General features: G+C 54.3%; 1 protein-coding gene across 1 annotated transcript in view; it reads right to left on the bottom strand.

Moving 5' to 3' along the window:
• Positions 1 to 19,854, bottom strand: part of CHST13 (carbohydrate sulfotransferase 13) — a 31,959-nt gene extending 12,105 nt beyond the window's left edge. Inside the window, exon 1 of the mRNA XM_082321218.1 lies at positions 19,755 to 19,854. Within this exon, the coding sequence (XP_082177344.1) occupies positions 19,755 to 19,848 (94 nt within the window). The 5' untranslated portion in view covers positions 19,849 to 19,854. The remainder of the gene's footprint in view (positions 1 to 19,754) is intronic.
• Positions 19,855 to 20,623: the final 769 nt, after the last annotated feature.

Here is a 20,623-nt window from a genome sequence, read left to right as displayed (position 1 = left end):
TTCAGAGATAAGGGAGCGCCTCTGGGAATTAAAACCAAAACCCATTCCTATTTTTCTTCTTACAGGAAGGTTTTGATTTGGGAATGCAAAGTTTTGGCTTCATCAAAGAGGCAAATCGAATCTACTTAGATTCTTGTGACTGCTCACTTTTACTGCATCTAAAAAGCCGGGGATATTGACAACAGAGGCAGAATTAAAACGCTAGAGAAGAAAGGAAAAGAAATCTAACAGAGCCACAGGCTTGATTTGCTTAAATGCATCTTTCAGCTTTGTGAATTCAGACACAACCACTTCTGCTGGGGAGCTGCAAGTGAAATGAGAAGCAGGAGGTGTAAGCGGCTGGGCTTCATCCAGGTGTTGGCTCCCAGAACCAGCTCAGTGGCTCGATGAATTGCCCCGAAAAACTCAAGTCTGCTCGAGCATCTTCTCTGCCAAGGCTGAAGATCCCCCCCGTGCAATGGTGATGTGGGGAGGGAACGGGGGATGCGGCTGCGGCCAGGCCGCATGATGAGGGGGTTCGCTAGCACGGCCCCGCAGCCGCGCTTCGCCCGCAGCTCCTGCTTCATTTACACTTAAAGACAGTAAAGAGACTGCAGCCCTTGTCCCCGTCACACTGCTGTGTCACACCGGCACCTACCTCCAACTGGTTAGGTGGGATCCTGCCTCTCACCTTGCGGCACCACTGGGAAAATGCGCATTCCCACGGCTCACAAGGGAAAACGGAGCATCCCGAGTACTTTGGATGCAGGTCACAGGACTTGAGGCCATAGTGTGGGAAATCTGGGGTGGATGGCATACGCCAGAGACCTGGCTGAGGCTGCACGGGAGAGCGGCAGTGCAAACGCGGGCGCTGTACCTCCCGCTGGGGGAGAGCCAAGAGCATCCGTCACAGCGAGGAACATCGATCCCCGAATCTGCAGGACATGACAGGCGCCGTTCTGCCCCCAAAAGTGAAACAATAACACGACGACCGTGTACAAAGATCTCAAGCAAGTGCTTGTTCTGCAGTGCAGCCCCAGCCACTGCCTTTCTGGGCATGCAGGGGGTAGGTGAGAGAACCGGGGATGCTCGAGGCATTTCAGACTTGCCTGGCAGCCTCCGGACCTCCACCGAGGGCCTGCGGGAGCCACCGGGGCTGAGCACATTTGGAAGGAGCTCTCTCACCAGGTAGCAGGCCAAGTTTTTTCCTATATGTCCAGAGCTGAGGTTTGTCCCCTAGACAGCTGATGGGAATCTCTGCGCTTTGTTTACACTCAGGCGGTAGGAGATTGTGCCCCTCGGGCACGCTCAGAGGGGGCGGGCAGCACCCCTGCCCCATTCGGGCAGGTACACTTGGCAGCAGAGCACACACGGGACTAAGCATTTTGGGGAGATGGAGCATTTCAAGGTGAACAGCAATATTCAGATGGGCACAAGCAATGGCAAAAAGCACCCAGCCCTATAGAGAACAACCAGAAGAGATGTTTTCTGATCTTTTCCCAGGCCCCTCCCATGCACAGCACTGTTCTCCATTACAGACAAGGGGAGAGCTCGGATTCCGACCTGCGATAGCTCCAGCTGAGCCCACCCCACACAGCTTCCACGTGGCGGACAACAGATCCCTTTGGAGCGAACCCTGTATTTGACCTTTTTTGTTTATCCTGGGGCTGTGCCGGCGAGTGGTGAGCAGGAGGAGCGATGATGGAGGGGAGCTGGCATCAACTCGCAAAACTCTGCAGCTCTAATATTTACAATACAAACGTACGTCTCTTGTTCCAGACCCACATCCTCCATAGTTTGGGAAATGCCCCTGTGGCCCTTCCCATCTTTGCTTCTCTTTGCATGGTGTTTTTCTCCCCAGTTATGGCTTGTTCTGTCTGTTCTGCCTTGTGACAATGTCCTCTTGCAGAGGAACGGACACAGGTGACCATTCGTTCCCATCAGCAGGTGAGCAGCAAGGGACTCCTGTGCAGGAGGTTATGTGGACACGGGCAACCGGTTGCCACCTAACGCAGCCCCGTGCAGTGTGTCACAGGCAGACCCCCCGCCGTCCACCTCCGCTATTCCCCTGCTGAAGAACAAGCCGGTAATACATAATGCAGCCTATTCCTGACAGCCTGCCCTCTGCTCTGCGGGCCAAGCCTCGGTAAAGGCTGGCTGGCTCTGCATTTCTCTCTGCTGAGGCAGAGGCAGTGTACAGTCTGTCGGAGACGTCTGTCTCAGCTTGCTTGTTAGGAAAAGGGAATAATCCGCCGTTCTCCATCAGACCTGCCCCTGCCAGCTCCTCTCCCATTGCCTGCAGCAGAGCAACAACCTGGAGCATCCTGGGGAGCAGCAGGACCTTCCACTCACTTGCTCCAGATTATTTTCAGCCATGATAGCAGAGCCCAGCGGCAAGATACCACTGAGCTGACTCATGAGGGAAGGCTGAAAGAACCGCACAGGGTGCCCACACGTCCGCACGGGACCCAACGAATGCCCCGATCCCTACACCTCTCCCTGGAGGGACGGGCAATGGGAGCATTAGGAACAGGACTGCCAAGGGGAGCCCAAGGTCTGTAGCTGGTTGTACCCCTGCAAGTCCTTCCCAGATAACCCAGCCAGGCTAACGTAGCATATCGGAAGGGCAGGATTAGAGCCACCGTTGTGATCCTGCTTCCTTGAGCAGGTCAGCAGGCAGGCACATCCCTGTCCCCTGCAAAACCACCACGCGATTTAATGGCATCCCTCTATGTCACCAGCTGAGCCACAACCCTCAGGCGCTGGCATGGGACCTGGAAGCTCAACCATCCCTCTGAAAACACTGGATAAGTGTCTTCTTTCACCAGCACTGCATCCTAACTCTCAGGCTCAGAAACTGCCTCCAGGTAGCTTGGTTTTGGGCCACACAACTCTATTTTCAAGCACAGCCACCACCTGGATGTTGTCAGCCCGGTTATCCCCCACAGCAAAGCCCCATCTCCAGCCAGGCGCCATCTCTCACAAGGAGCATCGCAGCAGCCTGGCAGCTGTCACTGGTGTCACACCCCCCCAGGAGCACGGACAACCCAAATATGTCTGTTCTCGCAGGGATGGGGAGTAAAACACACACGAGTCTGAAGCTCATCTGCTTGTCCATCAGTGGGCTTAACGAAGGGTATTTAATTTCTCTTACCGTTACAAGACTGCTGCTATGAGTTTGTATAAGGCTCAACAGCACCTGACAGTGTGGTAGGCTGGAAAACACATACCTGTGCGCTTTGGGGTTGAGCAACAGATCATTTGAAGTTCTGGTTCATGTGGTGCAACACACCCTTATTTAGAGGTCCTGCTGAATCAGCCAAGTACGGGATCGTGCCCAGAGACACCCCAGTACCAGCAGCCCAGCCTGCCGGGACTGCTCCCCACGGGAAGGGAGAGCGCTCCAGTCGGCGTTTCACGTGGTCCTGACTTAAAGCTGTTTCATTCAGCAGAAATTAAACCGAGTGACCTGAACTTGGCTGGATCAGACAGAACCAAGTCCCAGCAGCACGGGGATGCGTGAAAGCTTAGCTCAGGCTTTTTTCCCACTGCTACACATGTTCTACCATCCCTCCCAGGCCTTTTCAAACAGCCAAAACAAATAATTAACCCACCCCGCTCCCCTCAGCTCCCAGCACTTAGGAACTGGAGAAGGCTAAACAGAGATGCGTTGGGAGGAGGTTACCCACAAAGCTAGGGGAAAAACCACAAATCAAAGCAGCTCGGAGGCAAACCTGAGCAGGGCGAGACAAGACGTGCCCATGAGGAGGTTTACAGAGAGAACAGCCCATGTACAACAGGCACCACGACCTGCAGCAGTGAAAGACAAATCTTCTCTCCCATCAGCTTGGACAGATGAACCTGCACACATCTGCATATGGGAGAAGGTGGTTTTGCAGCACCACAGGCACCAGGGTCACCTAGAAGTGATGTTACAGCCACCATGATTTCAGGGCAAGATGAGGGAGGGGTGCAGAGGAGGGATGAAGGCTGCACAATGGTCCACCCTCCTCCTCTTCTCCAGTACCTGGCTAAAACATGTCCCATCCCCATGAAGCCGTTGGAGGCATCCTACCACCCCCTATCACACAGACCCTCCTCCCCTGGGAATGCCCCCCTTTCCCCAAATGACCCTTTTGGCCTTCTGGGAAGCTACTTGTGGCTGACTCCAGGCAGCCACAGATGGCTCTTGAAGGGTGATGGGGCACCCCATCCCCAGCACCATTTTCAGCCCACGTCTCTGCTGATGCGGCACCCCCAGTACCTCTTTCCCAGCCACGTTCCTCAGAAGAGGTACCACAGGCGGTGACCTCTGAGGTGACAATTCCCATTCTGAGGAGGCCCAGGTGTACAAACCTCCTAGACAAGAGGGAAAGGAGCATTTTCCAGCCTCCTTCCACCAAATGCACAGGCTCCCCTGGGACAAACCCTTCTGCAGCATTTCCATCCTCAAACCAGAGAGTCCCTACACACACAGAGCTCTGAAGGTATCGGGGATCCCCTGACCGCACTGTTACAAGGTGTGCATGGGCTCTCCCCAAAGCCCAAGATGAATTCCTCTGGGAAGGAGATGAAGGGAGGGGTCCCCCCTAAAAATAATACCCTTCTTTGCAGCAATCATCCCCTTGCAGCTTCTCCAGAGTCGCAGGGCTGTGTGGCACAACTGGATGGTAACGGCAGCCAGGCTCCCTGGCACTAGTGACAGTCTCCCTCTAGCCAAGAAACACACTCTCAGAGGGGACAACGAGTCACTGTTTTACACGGGATAATTCGACGGATGGCACCGCCTTTACCAGGAAAAATCATTCACTCTTCTCGGGATCTGCCCTGCTGGCTGGAAGGCACTGGTCCATGGGCAAGAGAGGGACAAGGGAGTGTGATGCCTTCAGGAAATGTTAATTCAGGGTGTGGACGAAGGTCCTAAGCTGTTCTCTATGGAAAGTGATGGATGGGAAGAGCCACGCAGAGGGCTGAGTACACGTCCCGCTCTTGTTCCAGCCAGACAGGGAACGGACGAGCCTGCCAGCAGCAGTGGTTGTGGTGAACGTCTGGGGGTGGAAACGCACGGCCTCAGGGAACTGAAGCGGGACCAAAAATCCAAGCACACCTGCCTCCACCTGTGCGTGAGATCCCTGATGTCTGCACGCCATCGTCTGCTGGCTGGGACCCCGTGCCTGGGGCTCACGGGACGGGAGTGCCTCTGGCGTGTGGCATCGGGGGACGGAGCAGCAGCAGAGCTGCATCACCCGTCTGTCTGATATTGGGGCAATTACACCATCCACAAAGTGCAAATTACTCCCAGCACGGGGCCCTCACTCAGAAACATACGGGCAGACAGGCATAAGGACAGCCCTAAGTGTATTAAATGCACTCACGCAGTTTCCAGCCTGCTGGCGAAAGGCAGATCGATGCTCCCTGCTTCCTCGGTGCGGGGTTGCAATGCCCCTTGTTCATGACTGTCACCTACCCGTAAACACTTCCATGCTTGATGACTGATGCTGGAGGCAATAAAACCGCAGACAGCAGATCCGGGGCATTCATTCGGCCTCCAGCGCAAAGTGCCACCAGCTCTAACAGCCACCAGACTTCGGGTTTCTCCGTCTGGATCCAGCTCAACACAGACACATTGACTTTCATAGGAAAATGCCTCAGCCCAGCCTCCCAAATGCTGTGGCAACCTCTGTAGGGCAGGCAATGCCACCGTGCCAAGAACAACAGCAGACGCCTCCTGAAGGGCTGGCGAGACAGAGGCAGCAGCCTGGCGGCTGACCCGACCCCCTGCCCAACTGCAGTCTCCTGCTGACTGTCCCCCTTGTCACCGACTTCTTAGTATCTTCTCTTCTAGCCTAAACATGTCCCGACCAAGATCCTCACCAAGAATCACACCTGAACAGGGCTTTCTGACAGGTGACACACAGGGCTGCCATAGAAACGTGACAATAAGACCTATTTCACATCACCACCCCTGTCCTCCACTGAAAATCCAGAAAATACCTCTCCAATGGGCAGCTGCTTCATTCTCCCTCCTCGGGGTCTGCTGTCCTTTTGGCACAGACCATGGCTGGAGACAAGATGCTGGGTGAGATCAACCACAGCTTGCGTGCCCCATTCACACGGGACGTGGGATGGGAGCGGGGCAGCGCTCCAATATTCAGAGCTATTTGGGTTTTCTTCTCTAAACCACTAAAAAAGAGGGGTCTCTGCTGAAAGCGCTCCAAAGAAACATGGCAAGCACTGCTGACAATGCAATCTCCACTGCCCATTTCTATTAATCCTTTGACAGATTTAGCAGGAGCCGGTGCTGACTTTTCACCCCCCGAGGCGTGCCAGCGCTCCCAGCGCGGCGAGGCTGGCGTGACCCTGCGGGCAGCCCCCGCCAGCGCCCTTCGGAGGGGCGCTTCCCAGCAGGCTGCTGGAGCACTTGCGTGGCAAAAGAGACAATAGCCTCGCGTGTGCGTTTTGCCTCTCGTGCCTGGATGACAAACCCAGCCCACAGAGCTTCGTATTCGCAGTGCAAGCTCAGCACTCTGCAGTTAACGCTGGAGCTGAGAGACGATTTAGCATTAGTGCATTTGCAGCCAACTCAGTCTTCCATATGCCGTACGCAACTGCTCAGACAGCAGCCACAAAGGCGGCTAGGAGATTTGAGGGGGTGTCGTCAGATGTATGTGGTTTTTTTTTTTAAGCTGCTACAAAAAAGAACATTAAACTCCTGACGTGAGATTGGGTCTGAACATGCTGCACTACTGCAGATTTCTACTGCATGTCACACACACTGGGCAGGAGAAGAATTATCTTTCTAATTTTATTTTTTTCCCTTTTTTTTCCTTCCCCCCCCCCCAACAGGAGACTGCTCAGCCTTTAACAACTGCCTGGAAGAGACTCCTGAAACCTGAAATCCCTGGCCTGTCCAGGCTTCAGCCAGATGACTCCTGTTTAGGGAGTGCTGGCCGTACCCAAGCCAGCGCAGGGACTGGCAGTCACTGCTTCCAGAAGCGACTGCGATTCAGGGATCTGGCTGCTGGACATGCTTTAAAACCACTTGAGCATTACTCTTGATGCTCAAGATCCTGGGAGGTTAGGAAGAAGTTATTGTCACTGCCATTAGCAAGAAGATATTAAAATTACTTACAGAAGCTGCTTGTTTTCTATAAGGCCTCATGAAAGCTCTTTCCTCTCGACTCCTGCTTTCTCACACAGTTTACTTTGCCTTTGTGTTTCTGAAGGTAATTCTTCCTCAGTGATGGCACCTCCTGGACCATCACAGTGTCACCACCCACACCCAGGCACAGGGGCTGGCACAGCTGTGTGGCTCCCTTCTCCCCAGAGGGGGGGACAGCTCGGGCTCTGCTTTTCAAGGAAGGCTTTGTTATTCCAGTTTAGTCAACTTGAGGCAAGGATCAGCCAGGGAAACTCTAATCAAGTGATGGAAAAGGGTGACAGCTATAGGATTAGCTCACAATAAATCATGCAGAGAGGGAAAGAAAGAATCCAGCTGCTTCAAGCAACCTGCCAAATGCCACAGCATCGTCTCTGGGGATCAGAGCAGGACCAGAGCCAACAGCAGCTGGGCTGGCCGCTCTGTCCCGTTCAGCGGTTCCTCCTAAACCCATGTGTGCCCTCGGTGGCAGGAGGCTCTGGTCACCTGCTATCAGCCTGGGGCAGATGTCAGGAAGGTTTAATAGAAGCATCCCAGGCATTTGAGGTGATGGGATGTATTTCACTGGGGCGACGTGCTTAGCTCTCTGCGGTCACAAGGAATGGGATTGAGATCTTTATAGGAAACAGAAAATTAACAGTATCCAGCAGGAATATGGCCTCTGTGAGCAATTAAAATATCTGTGCGTGAGCACCACGCAACCTTCTGTTTTCAAATGGTTAATTCCTCCTACAAGCCAAGCTAGAAGCTTTCCAAGAGCAATTTCTCTTCCCCATTATGCCTGTCGCTCTCCTGGCCCCGGCTGGCTGCTTGCATATATAATGCAAGCCTGAACTGCCAGCATTTCCATTCCTTGTCAATAAACTCCTCCTTTCCAGTCTGCTGCTCGACAGGAATTGCAGCAGAAGGGCTTGTGCTGGCAGTGCCAAGGCAGAGATCCCTGCCGGGATGCACAGGGGCTGATTTTCAACTGGCAAGGGTACACCAGAGACCCACCTCTCCCCTGCACACCCGCCCGCTCCGGTGGTGCCCGTACCCCTGCAGCTCCCGTCGCCGGGGCAGGCTCTGGCAAGCCCCAGCTGCAGAAAGCTCCTGGGCTCAGACGGCTGCATGGATCTACCAAGCCAAGAGCCCATCTGCACCAGCCTGCTGCCTTCTGCTCAGCTGCTGAGGCCAAGGCAGGCCAGCGTGCCAGGGGATCGGGCTGGACTTGCTCAAAACCTGCCTGCAGTCAGGTCTGGTTCAGGCAGATGCCGTCCGTGCCCTCTGTACATAGACACACATACAAGAAAAAATGAAGTCTCTCTCTAACATCGTATGGCTCAACAACTTGCCTGCTGAATACGTTTCAAGCAATCTTGTCAGCTCCACGCATCTGGAATTGATGAAAGCCCAAACAAGCAGATCTGGGAAAAAATGCAGACTCAGCAAACCCTTCCCAAGGCACCACCTTGCACACAGCCACTCCCCAGCTCCGTTTCACGGCTCTTGCCCCTCTGCTCTCGGGGGCAGCTGCGGGGCTGTGTCCTGCCTTTCTACGTGACAGCAGGTTGTTAACCTGTGAGACTCACTGCCGCAAGATACAGAGCAAGAGGCTTTACAATGCGCTGAAGAGATGCATGAGCTCACAGAGGAGGACAGGAGCTAATTACAGCCTGCTGGAGGCTAGGCAGAACCATCTCCAGCCCATAACTTCTCATCATGTAGCTCCTTGTGCCTACGTCTGCTGCATTCAGTAGTGGGCATTGCCTGACGCCACCAAAGAGCGAGCCCTGTCTCCCCAGCCAGAGTGTTTAACAGAGGATACATGCATCTCCAGTGCCATTACAACACAGACGCAACAGATCCAGCATCACAGGCAGCAACTTGTCTGAGTGGTTGTTGGATTTATCTCCCTGCTGCTGGTCAAGCCCTGAGAACGGCTGTTAGCAGCAGGTGCTCTGAAAGCATCTCTTCCCTCTTTACAGGACATGAGCAAGGTCTAACAGAGACCTCAGGAACATGGGAACCCCGAGTCTTGCATCTACACCCACCCAGCAGCAGCCGTCCATGGGCAACGGAAGCAAAACTCCACCAGCGTCAAGTCAGCCTTGTTTCAGTCTCAGCGTGCCTGTGTCTGCTGACCCGATTAAGCTAAAGGGAAATCAATCTCTCTGATACTGCCAGGAGTAAGCTTGGAAAAGACCCAGCTGTGAATATGCTACCCCTGCACCCTTGCCAAAAGGAACGGCCCGGCTCTGCAGATGTGTGCGGGACTGAACTCACCGCCTTCTCCTGCCGTGGAGAAACGCAACCGTGCAGAGACGCACACGACCGTGCAGAGATGCACACGACAGTGCAGAGACGCACACGAGTGTGCAGAGATGCACACGACCGTGCAGACGCTCCCCGCAGCCAGGGGAGGGGGCAGAGCCGCACGCTTGCAGGGCACCACAGTAAGAATGGGGATGGGGAATTGCAGAGGAGTTTCTGACCTCCAATTAGTTTGTGCTAATTTCCCAGGTCCCTGCCTTGAAGAAAGCCCTGTGGAACAGGGGAGCCAGCCGCACAGACACCCACACCCGGCGGCTCCGAACAAACATCACCTTTGAACCTCATGTCAACATCACCCATCTTCCTGCAAGGTCAGCGAAGCGACATCTGGCCAGAGAGCAGGCTTGGATCAGGTTGCAGGTTAGGGGTGAGGCTGCAAATCCACAGGGAGAGCGGTGCTCCTGGGGAGACCGCTCCGAGGGACGGCTCAAACCCGCTGCCGCCGCTCCCTCCCCGGCAGGGCTGGGAGAGCAGCCAGGAGATGGAGGGCTATTAATCAAGTGGCACTTACAAAGAGAAGAATAAGCTGTGAGCACTGTTGTGACAAGAGGCCAGGACTCATGGCCTCAGCGACCCTCCATCCCACAGAGGTGACATGGGATGGGAAGGGACGTGGGTCACGACATGCCCTGGGCACTGCTGCGCAGGTCCAAAACGTTCACCGGCACATCTCCATGCACACACGCCATGGGCAGAGCTGCCAGCGCCTGCCGAGGACAGGGACCTGATCTGCCATTTGAGCGATGGCAGAGACAGTGATACCTTCAGAAGAGACTTTCTGGGTAGAAAGCAGCTTCACGTCCAGCTGGATAATGCTCTGGGGGAGTCTATGAAAATTAAGTCCCATTATGAAAAAGCTGGGTCGCACCGGCATCGGGTGCTTCTTCAGGCCAGCAGGTCTCAGCACTGGTGCTCAGCCACGGTTTGTTAGCACAGCCACGTAACAGACTGATCCGAGCACGCCACCAGACTCAGATCTGGGGCAGTGCGGTTTGCAGCATCTCCCAGCTGCGGAAACAGCTTAGCAATGTGACACACCACCGCGAGGGCTCGGTGACGGCGACCAGGCAGAGCAGCACCGCCGGGAACACTGAATGCTTTTGTCTTTCGTTGCTCTAATGCACCAGGGAGGATCACTGATAAGGTGGAGGGAAAGCATGCTAACAGAGAGGGAAGCAAACAGGCTTGAAGGAGCCAGGCTGGGCTGTCCCCGGGCTTGGGAACGGCCGGTGCTCGGAGAGCCCAACTGTAGGTGCAGGGAGCTCTTGCCGCTGCGCAGGGAATGACCGGAGACTGCACAGGGCAGTGTACGCAACTGGGAGAGCAAAAGTAGGCAGACACTGCATCCACATGCACTCACACCCTCAAAACCAGGTCCTCGACCATTTTTAATACCAAATGGTGATTTTCATCTCAGCATAGAGCTGCCAAAGGATGTGGGTTGTGGCCAGGCGTTCCTGCATGGGTAGATGGTGATGAGCCACCTCGGCTGCAGATGTAGCTGCCGACCCCAGGGGTGACAGAGCTGTACAGTACTAACCAGCGGCGATAAAAGGCTGCTTTCTTCTCCCAGAAAGACCGACTCCCAGCTCTTCCCAGCCAAATTCCCATCAGTCTGCCTGCCCATAAATTTACAACTGTTTTACCTATCTAATCAAAGCTCATCCAAGTATTAAGAGTTCAGGGGCACTGTGGGGAAAACAGGAGCAGCCAGGCCAGCCAGCCTGTTCCTCTGCCAGGCTGCAGGAGCTCCCCACTGGCTGGCTCAAGGCTGGACACCTCCATGCCCCAAAGCTAAACCTGCTCAGTGCCATCCCAGCAAGCTAAAGGGAATGGATTTGTCCAAGTTGAACAGATTTTGAATTCCTTCTCCAAGGAAGATCTGGTCTATCTAGAAACAAAATTCAGGCTTCTGCAGATCTTTGCCTCTGAGCCATCAAAAGGTGGGAGCTGGAAAGGGTTACAAGGCAGGGATCTTCAGAAAGCATATTCACCCCAGCTACCCCAGTAAGGGCTGCTGCAAAGGGCCCGGGAAAAATGAAACCTGCTCAATAGCATTCAAAAGAAATGTTGGGGGAGAGCTTAGCTTCCCTCACGCTGGCCTGTCCACCAGCAAGCCAGCATAAAGTTGTCCCCACATCCATGGGTCCCGCCAGGCTGGGTGGGTCAGCAGGACAGCACCAGCTTCAAGAAGGATCTCTGACGGCATGGCTGGGGTCCAGATCCCACGCAGAGCTCTCGCACAGCCGACCACAAATTTTTCATACTAAAAGGCCAGTTTTTAGGCAGCTGCCGAGGGCAAGCCACAGCGATGCCTGGGGCGGACGCTGAGATGTGTTTGCCGACTGCAGGGGAGCGTGTGTGCACAGGCCGTGTGGTGTGTTTGCTTTTTGCAATCGCTGTCCTGTCTGCAGGGCTCAGACTGTAGGTCCAGCGACATCCCTGGAAAGCACACTTCAGGGCAATACTGCACTCTGTCAGATTCAGCACAGCGAGAGGGTAACAGAAATTTGGGGGCTGTTAAATGGTGGGGTGGCAGTCGAGGATATTAGCTGCTGCAGGTCCATCTGGCTACGAGGTCTCCTTGGCTTGCATGGCTCCGTGCAGAGGGGAACAGGCACTGGTGGCTCCTGAAACCAACCGTGCTGCCTCCTGCAAAGCCTGCAGACATCCCTGCAGGGCTGGCGCCGCTGCAGCCCCCGTTCGCTGACCAGCCAGCACACCGCGTCCCCTGACAGCACCAGGCTGGCGGTGCGCTTGGCACTGGGGAACGTTGGGCATCACTTCTGCACAGGACCCGAGCCGCAGAGAGCCACTTCGCGCACCGTGGCCTTTGGCTCCCCTTCCCTTTCCTGTTCTCGCGCACGCTGCGTGCTCCCTCAGAGCATCACGCTCTCCTTCCAACACAATAAACGAAGCGTCGGCTTTGCTCCTCGACTCATTAAAACTATAAGAGAAACAAAATCAAACCACATGTCCTGGTGCTACCTCCTGTATTGGGTGATCTCCTGTGAAGGACATGCAGAAAGAGGAGTTCAGCTGAGCAGTGGCCACCCAGCTCCCGGGGAGACAGAGCAACTCTTTCTTCCCACCTTTGCCCATGTAGGGCTTTGACTTGGACTGAGAATTTGGCTCCCCAGTGGAAGCCACAGGCAATTGGGAAATGGAGAATAGAGTGAGTCCAGGCTGCAGAGGAGACTTTGGGGGTTGATCTCTTTATCAGAGCTCTACAACTGATTTTACTGGATAATTTACTGGAATTACACGGGGTGCAAACCTGCAGCAGAGCAAAAACTGGGCTGGTCAGAATAAACCTCGACAGCCAGCAACAGAGCAAGGATCCCAGCACCTAGAGATAAGCATCAGGTAAGGGGGCATCCGCATAGAGCAGCAGTGTGCGTAGGGGGCATTTAGCGATACCTCCCACCATCCAGCCCTGCTGGAAGGGTCTTACTGACAAGGAGGCAGCTGGGTTTGTAGAAGGGAAAAATTAAAAGATCCATGTAAAACAGTGGAGAAATCACAGAGGGCTTGTAGTTGAATATAGGCCTGTCCCAAAGCTGCAGATCCAGAGAGGAGACAGAGATGGGGTGTCCTGGTTTACAGCAGTGCAAGCTCCATACATGTATGGGAGAGAGCAGACTGGTCTGAACTGGACAGCAGAGGCTGGGAATACAGGGTTCAATTCTCCACTGATGCCAGGCCTTCCCTCCACTCATGGATGATTTTACTAGCGGAAAAAAATACCCCCAGCTCTTAGGGTAGTTCTCAGCATCCGTGCAAGCCGTGCAGCGAAGGCAGGACCTAGGCATGGTGATGTTCACGCCAGGCCTTCCAGGCCACCGGAGCTACTCGGTGAGATGTACCCTCCCTCTCAGACCACTAATAGTCTTTAACTGCCTTTTAACAAGGAAAGTTTTGCGCATTTGCCCAGCTGTGTCTCAAAGCCTCACTGTGAAACATTCCCCCTTGGCCCCACAGAGGTATTTGGGGAGTTAAGCTCTTCTTTGGGTACTCAGCTCCGAGGGGGAGTAACGGGAGTTAAGCACCTAATGCCTTTGTAGTTTCTTGGCTTCTGCTAGCGAGTCCTGGGAAAGACAGCTGTGTTTGCACTGGGATTAAGACGGAGGGTTTGTCATGCCCTCCATTCAATGCTTGCAGGAAGCAAGGACCAAGAAAGAAAATCCAGCACGTAATAAATCCCAGCACCCCCAGGAGTGCCCTGGCCACTGCCTGAGCGCTCGTCTCCCAGCCTCAGACCTGACTGACGATCACCAGAAAGTCCTTTCTGCACCAACACAAGCAAAGGTCCTTCTGCTCCCAGAAGATGTTTTTTGTCGAGTCCTTTTTGCAGGCTAAATAGGAGCGTTGGGGTTTGGGGAGTGGGGGCAAAGCAGAAAGCGCAGGTGCAATGTTCTGCTGGAGAGAAATGGCCGGGCTGGGATGCCAGAGGGATGCGGGGCCGGCGAAGGCTGGATCCACCTGGCAGAGCCACCCAGATGCGAATCTCGCCTGCAGGCACAGAGTTAACTCCCGGCATGCTAAGCCCTCTCCTTCCCCCTCCCAAACCTCTTGCAAGTATCAGAGATTCTCAGGAAATGGTAGAAAGCCAAGAAGGACTAGAGAAAGCATTCCTCATGAAAAGCCTGGCCCTCGGGAGCAGATGGGCTTCATTACTGCCCTGCTCTCAGCATTGGACCGGGCAGATTTTTCTACCACGACAGGTCACGGCTACAGCATTTCACGTCTTCTTCAAACATGGCAAATCCGAGGGTTTTCCAGCCCGTGTTGCCCAATGCCTCTGCTGACAAACGTCACTGTACTTTGAGCACTGGCTCCCCGAAGGGCAGCGGCTGCATCCTGGGCGTCACAGCGCCATGACCGGGAATCTGAGCCGGGGAAAACTGCCCCACGACAAAAGCAAACAAGCCAAAACAAAACGGAAAAACCAACACCATCTCAGAGGGCGTCTTAGATTTCACATCGCTGCCCGCACTTGCAGCGTTAGCCAGGGCAAAGGCAGCGTCGCCCTCGTTATCTGGGAGGCAGAGGACGTGTGTCAGCCAGCTGCAAACGTGACCCGGTCCCAGAAAGCCTTCGCTGGCCGAACCGCGCTCATGTCCCCAGGCAGCGCCTGAATTTCAGCCTGAAAATACCTTTAAACAATGGGGAGGAACTGAGGTCTAAAATAGGCTCTTTCCTGTTCTGAAAAAAATATCCCTGGTTTATAAAGGTCTGCTAATATCTAAGTGTGTGGGTCGCTCCATTCAGGTGAGGTCGAGGCACATTTGTAGGTTCAGGGACTAGTGCTCTGTGGGACCTCTGTCAAATCACTTTTATAATCTCTATAATCCCTATCACTCTATAATCTCTATCATAATTTGTCCCCCCCTGAAGGGACAAATCTGTAGGCACAAGGTCGGAGCTGACTGACAGTTCACCAGAGCAACCACTGATTTTGGATGCACAGCTCAGAAAACTTGAAAGGCCAGATTTGCAAAGATCACTAGCCAGAGCTTCTCCAGGACCTGCTAGCACTTAGAGATGCTGGGCTGGGCAACAGAAACCATCCCAAAGCTGGCAGAGAGTGGTGGCAATGAGTATTTTCCATATCCACCTTGGCACATCAGAGGGCTGCTAACTATATCAGAATGATGAGGCAGAGTTTCTGCCTGTGATATGTGCTACACGCCAGTCGTGTGGCTTCTGCCATTGCTGCTCATCCTCCTCTAACACCCCAGTCCTCCTCTCTCGGGCTGGTGAAGTGGTACCTCTGCGCCAGGAGCAGCTGGAGGAGGCTTTGCTCTGTCAGTGCCCAGAGGAGATCCAAGCGGTTGACGCAGGAGCAGATAAGGGTGGAGAGAGGGACCTTGCTGCTTCCCTGCTCGCAAACCTTTCTGGAGGGGTATCACAACCTTGGTGCTACTATGATCCTGGTTCTGGTATCTCTCATAGTGACAGAGTCAGATCGAAGGCTGAGTACGTCTAACCTGCAAAGCCCCGTGGAAATCCAACAACTCATGCTGACAGCAGGTTGTGGAAGACCATGGGGAGGGCAGAAGCCAGTGTTAAGCAAGTGCTGCTAAAAAGACGTAAGAAGCAACATCTGGATGCTGCAGTCGGACAGCACCGGAGCAGAAATAAAGCAGCATTTTGAGATGGAGGTTTCTTCCTTCTTTCCAATTGGAGAAGGTGATTCAGTGCTGGAACTAACTAGAAACAACAGGAATTGGAGCACCCCCGTCCCGCTGCTGCCCCGGTGCAAGGTCTGCCTTTGTCCCCCCCAGTCACCTCCAGCACGCACAAGTCACTGGACCGGACGCAGAAAGGATGGGGCAAGAACAGAACAGCCCGGCTCTTATGCAAGGGTCTCTCGGGATCAGACTAAATGATCTCACCCTCCCTCCTTGCCTAAGGCTCTCAAAGGTGCCTCTTCCTCCAAACACTTCTGAGATCACAAGGGGATGTTTTCTCAAATAACACTGGTCAGAGAAGCCTCGAGGGAGGGAAGGTTATGTAAAATGCTTCGTATGGCACCCAATTGACTCCTATTAGGAAATATGTTCTTTCAGGATGGAGGAGCTGCTTATTAACTGCTTAGGAGACTGCAAGTTCATGCACACAACTCTCTGGCCCCTCACTAGCAGCCTGAAAACTGCCACCTCTCTGGATGTCAGGACATTTTGCCTACTCACAGTTTCCCCAAAAGACCTACCATTGGGGTGGCCCCACAGCACGTTTAATTAAGGTCTGCAGAAACTGCAGGCGCAGATGACCGCAGGGCCTTACCGCCTGCCACTCACCTCCCTCTGCCTCCATCAGATGTCCTCCCTTCTCTCTACCCCACATCTGCACTAGCATGGTCATCCCCAGCTCCCTCACTGTTGCTAAAACCAGTGCGGTTCCCCTGAGAACAGCAGTGACCAAAGCTTTGATGTAGAGAAGGCTCAGCAGCCTCCAGCATTTACCGCTGTGCCAGTCTAGACATGCTACAACTGGAGTTAGATGAAACGACGGCCCGAGAGCCCCACTGCTTATTCCCACCTTCTCTATGCAGAAAATGTACGGTGTGCAGAAGTCAGCATAGCCACCACTAACGACGCGCCATCCCTGGAGGAGAAAGCAGAGGAAGATCAATGCAGAAGACGGATGACAATCATGCCCAGGCCAGGAGGGATCTCCTGGATGGCTGTGGGTTGACACCGGTACAACCAAGTCCCCCTGATGGACCACGTCACTCCCGGCACCAAGCTGAGACGACGTGAGGTTTGCCCAGGAGCTGGGCATACCTGCCCACGTCACCAGGCCAGATGCAGGAGGGCCTGGAGATGCTGAAAGATGACTGCTCCAGCCAAACCCCGCACCCACCCACTACGGCAGTCTTTGTGAACTCCACCTGACAGCCGGCTCGGCACCACCTCGGTACCTTCTGCAATGCAGATATTCTGCCCCGGCCGTGTGCCTGTGAGCCTGGAGAGAGACAGCTGAAGGCCAACAGGACAGACAGGTCATCGCTGACCTGAAGCGAGCAGGGGACAGTCCACGGGTGCAGCTGCACCCCACGGCCAGGGCAGAACAAGGACTGCAGCCCCCCGTGACCGCTCGCTGGTACAGCCAGAGGCGAGGAAAGCCAACATATAACAACCGGGCATACGAAGTCAGCGCACGCTCAAGCACACAAGCCCGTGTGTGGATGCTCTCCCTGGGGAGCAGGGAGACGTGGCTCACCTCTCCTGAGCGCCAGTGAGGCTGGCAAACACCCCCGAGCCCATTTCTGCCTCCAGGAGGTACGACGGGGGATTCTGCCACTGACTTCAGTGCAAATCCAGCCCAGCACCAAAATAACCAACTCAGCGGCGCTGAGGAGCAGAGTTATTTCAGCACACGCTGGTGCGTGGGTGTTCCTAGGGCAGAACAAGAAAGCCTTATTTCAGCACAGCCATGGAGTTCAGCGCAAACCGCGCTGGCGCCCAACTGCCCGGATGGAGTTAAAAGTGGGAAATGCAAACGGAGGAGTTAATTCCTGCTCCCCGAGACGAGAGAGCCCTTAGCACTCTCAAACTTAAAGGCTTCTGGTTAGATCATCTTTCTTCCCATGTTGTGTCCCTCGTCCTGCTCACAGGACGGTTTGATCTCTGGGTGCTGTTAGCGATTCAGCACGTTACACGTAACGGACCGTGGGTGGCCCAGGAGAGGCGACCTGCTGAATCCTGCTAGCGATGGGGAAAAGGAGCTGAGTGCTCCCAGGGGAAACTCACAGCACTGCTGCTTTTTCTAGCATTTTTCTTCATTATTATATAGAAACCAAGTGACACCAGACAACTAGAACTCCAAATAACCCCAAGGTAACCATCACTTTAAAGATGACATTTTTGTCTGCAAATTGTTTACCTGTTATCGTAACTAGTAACTTCTAAAATTCAAGTAAGTGGCCTCTGTTTGCTTTCCTTTGGGATAAAAAAAAAAAAAAGAAGCAATTTTTAGCTTGCTTCTTTTCTGTATATGGTAATGACCTTTCCTCCGCTAGTGTGAGTTTTCACAGAACTGAAGAGGAAAGGAAAAACTGTAAACTGAAAAATAATACGGGAAAGAAATGGCACAAAAATGAAGGCTGGACCCAGGGAGACAACTATGTGGCTAGAAAAGAACCAGATTTTAGAGATGAATATCACTTTAATTCACCTCTTTGGTGACCCTTAAGGGGCAAATCTGCAGAGGGTCTTCAACCACCCTCGCAACTGGGCTTCCACTGAGTGAGAAACACCACTGGTTCCCACCAGGTCAGGATCCCCACCCCAGACCCATCACCATCTCCAGGACCTTTCAAAAAATCACTCTTGCCCCCTATCAAGGCAGCAGATCTGCAGCCTCTTCAGGGTGTTGCGTTTCCCAAAGCCTCAGCCCTCTCGAGGGAGCGCTCCAGACCCTGAAATCCCCCAGACCCCTTGTGAGAGGCCATCCCCGCTACCATCACCCGGTTTGCTCTGACCTGACGGGAACTCTGCGCGAAACCCTGTTGAGATCACACAAGGGATTAAAATCAAGTAAGCACAGAAAGTTCTGCTGACTCGGACACGCAGAAGTCTCCTTTTGAAAACCAAAGTCCTGAAGAGAGCCACATTTTCCAGTCAAACAGGAGAAGGCGAATCCAATGTAAAATGCAAACGTCTGCCTGTTAGGAGCCCTGGAGATGGGAGCCAATTCAGCGCTGCACTTTTTACTGAACAGTCCCAATACTAAAATAAGATGCACGTATCGTTTCTTTAAAAAAAAAAGTTACTAAGGAATACTATACTGATTGTGGTCTTCTGGGATTACTGAATTCATTTGACAAACTTCCCATGCTGCTCTAGAAATAACAAATGCTTGCCGAAACCTAACTCCTCTTCAATCTTATTCAGCCAACAAGTTAAGCCTTTTTTTATTTTTAGGAAAAAACACATTAAAGTGATGGAGCAGCCCCTATAAAAGGAAAATCGCATTTCATTTAGTCCACACTGATAAAATTCCACTAACATTTCAGTCAAATCAGTCTTCCGAATTTTAAGATGTAACTTTAAAGGCCACATTGATGGATTGCTGCTGTAATCAGAAAACATTAGTACGTCGGTAAAACTACAGGAATGACCCAATAACGTCTCTTAGGGAAGAGGAGCTAATTTCCCCAAAAGAGCAGAAAGCAGGCAGGGAAATAAATAACCCCCTCCAGTGCAAAACTGTTTATATTTTAGTTCTGGTATTACTGAATCGTTTCCCAATGTGGAAAATATTTCTAAGAGCACACACTGCAGAAGTTCCTTGAGCGATTCAGCCAGGCTCCCCAGGACCTGTAGCGACCATGGTGCAAAACGGGCACCGGTGGAGCAGAGCGGCCCCGCTCTCTGTCCGGACCCCGGCACAGCCTCAGGGGCACTGCACGAAGTTGTCCCCAATCTCATGCCCTGCTTTCGCCGAAGGCAGGGACAGGACCGGGACGGTCACCCAGAAGCAGCTCGCTTTAAAAACGAGACACGGCTGGCGCGGCAGAAGCCAGCGCGGCGATGGCAGGTCGGTCCCACACCGCACGCAAACCCAACAGCGAAGTTCAATGGTCCCGGCCGAGAAACGTGCGAGTTCATCGCCTGACCCCAACTTAAACTCCGCCGTGGACCAGAGCGGCTCTCACCGACCCCCGAGGGATTTCAGGAGCCAGCCAAGGGGCTGAGCGCCGTGCCCGGCACCCTGCCCCCGCCACCCGTCCCACGGACCGGCCGGCCGTCCCGCCGGGGGGGCGCGGAGCCGGGGACACGGCGGTCGGACCCACCTGGGTTGAGGCTGCTCTGGAAGTAGAAGACGACCAGCAGGAACGAGCCCAGGCCGGCGGCCAGCGCCAACCGCGGCGCCCGGCTCCGCCGCATCCTCCGCCGCGGCTCGGCGGCGCGGCGCAGCGCCCCGCGGCCAGGGCCCGCCGAGCCCCCGCCGGCCCCGCTCCGCTCCGCTCCGCCCCGCTCCGCTCCGCCGCCGCGGCCGGGGCCGGGGCCGGGGCCGGGGCCGGGGCCGCCTGGCCTCGCCCCGCCGCCCGCCGGCAGGAAGTGCGAGCGGAGCGGCTCAGCCGCGGGAGGGGGAACGCGGCCCCCCGGGAGCCCCGCAGCGCCGGCGCTGGGAGCCCGGCGGCCGCCGCGCCGCTCGCCCCATCCAGCCCCGCCGAGCCGGAGCGGGCCGCCGCGGCGGGGTCTGCTCGCCCGGCGCTGTGCCCGCTCCCTTCCCGGCCGAGCTCCCGGGGTGGCTCTGGAAGTCCTCGCAGGGGAAGAGAGAGTTACTGATGTGCTGGCAGGGCTGGGGAGTTTCCTGATGACTTCTCAGCACGTTCAGTACTTCCTAAGCATCGCAAAGTTTCGTGGCCTTAAAATATACCTCCTCTTCCTTTTTTTTTTTTTTTTTTTTTTTTGGCTAACCCCGTGGCCCTGCAGACTTTAACTGAAAGCAAGAACGCTTCTGACTAATTTTAACTGTAGCAATAAAATTATATAGGAGGACATAATTTTCTACAAATCTCTGCACATTATTGGAAAGCAAGAGCACAAAGCTCTTTTACCATGTCCTCTAACCTCCGGGCTCTGTAACTGCAGGCAAAACAAGCTCTGAGCTTCTGTTGCCCCAGTTTTGAAATAGCGGTAATGCTGTTGACCCACC

Source organism: Platalea leucorodia, assembly GCF_965183815.1.
Source record: "Platalea leucorodia genome assembly, chromosome: 9".
Classification (NCBI taxonomy): domain Eukaryota; kingdom Metazoa; phylum Chordata; class Aves; order Pelecaniformes; family Threskiornithidae; genus Platalea; species Platalea leucorodia.
Note: the sequence above shows the minus strand (reverse complement) of the source record. Positions and strands in the feature narration are given on the sequence as shown.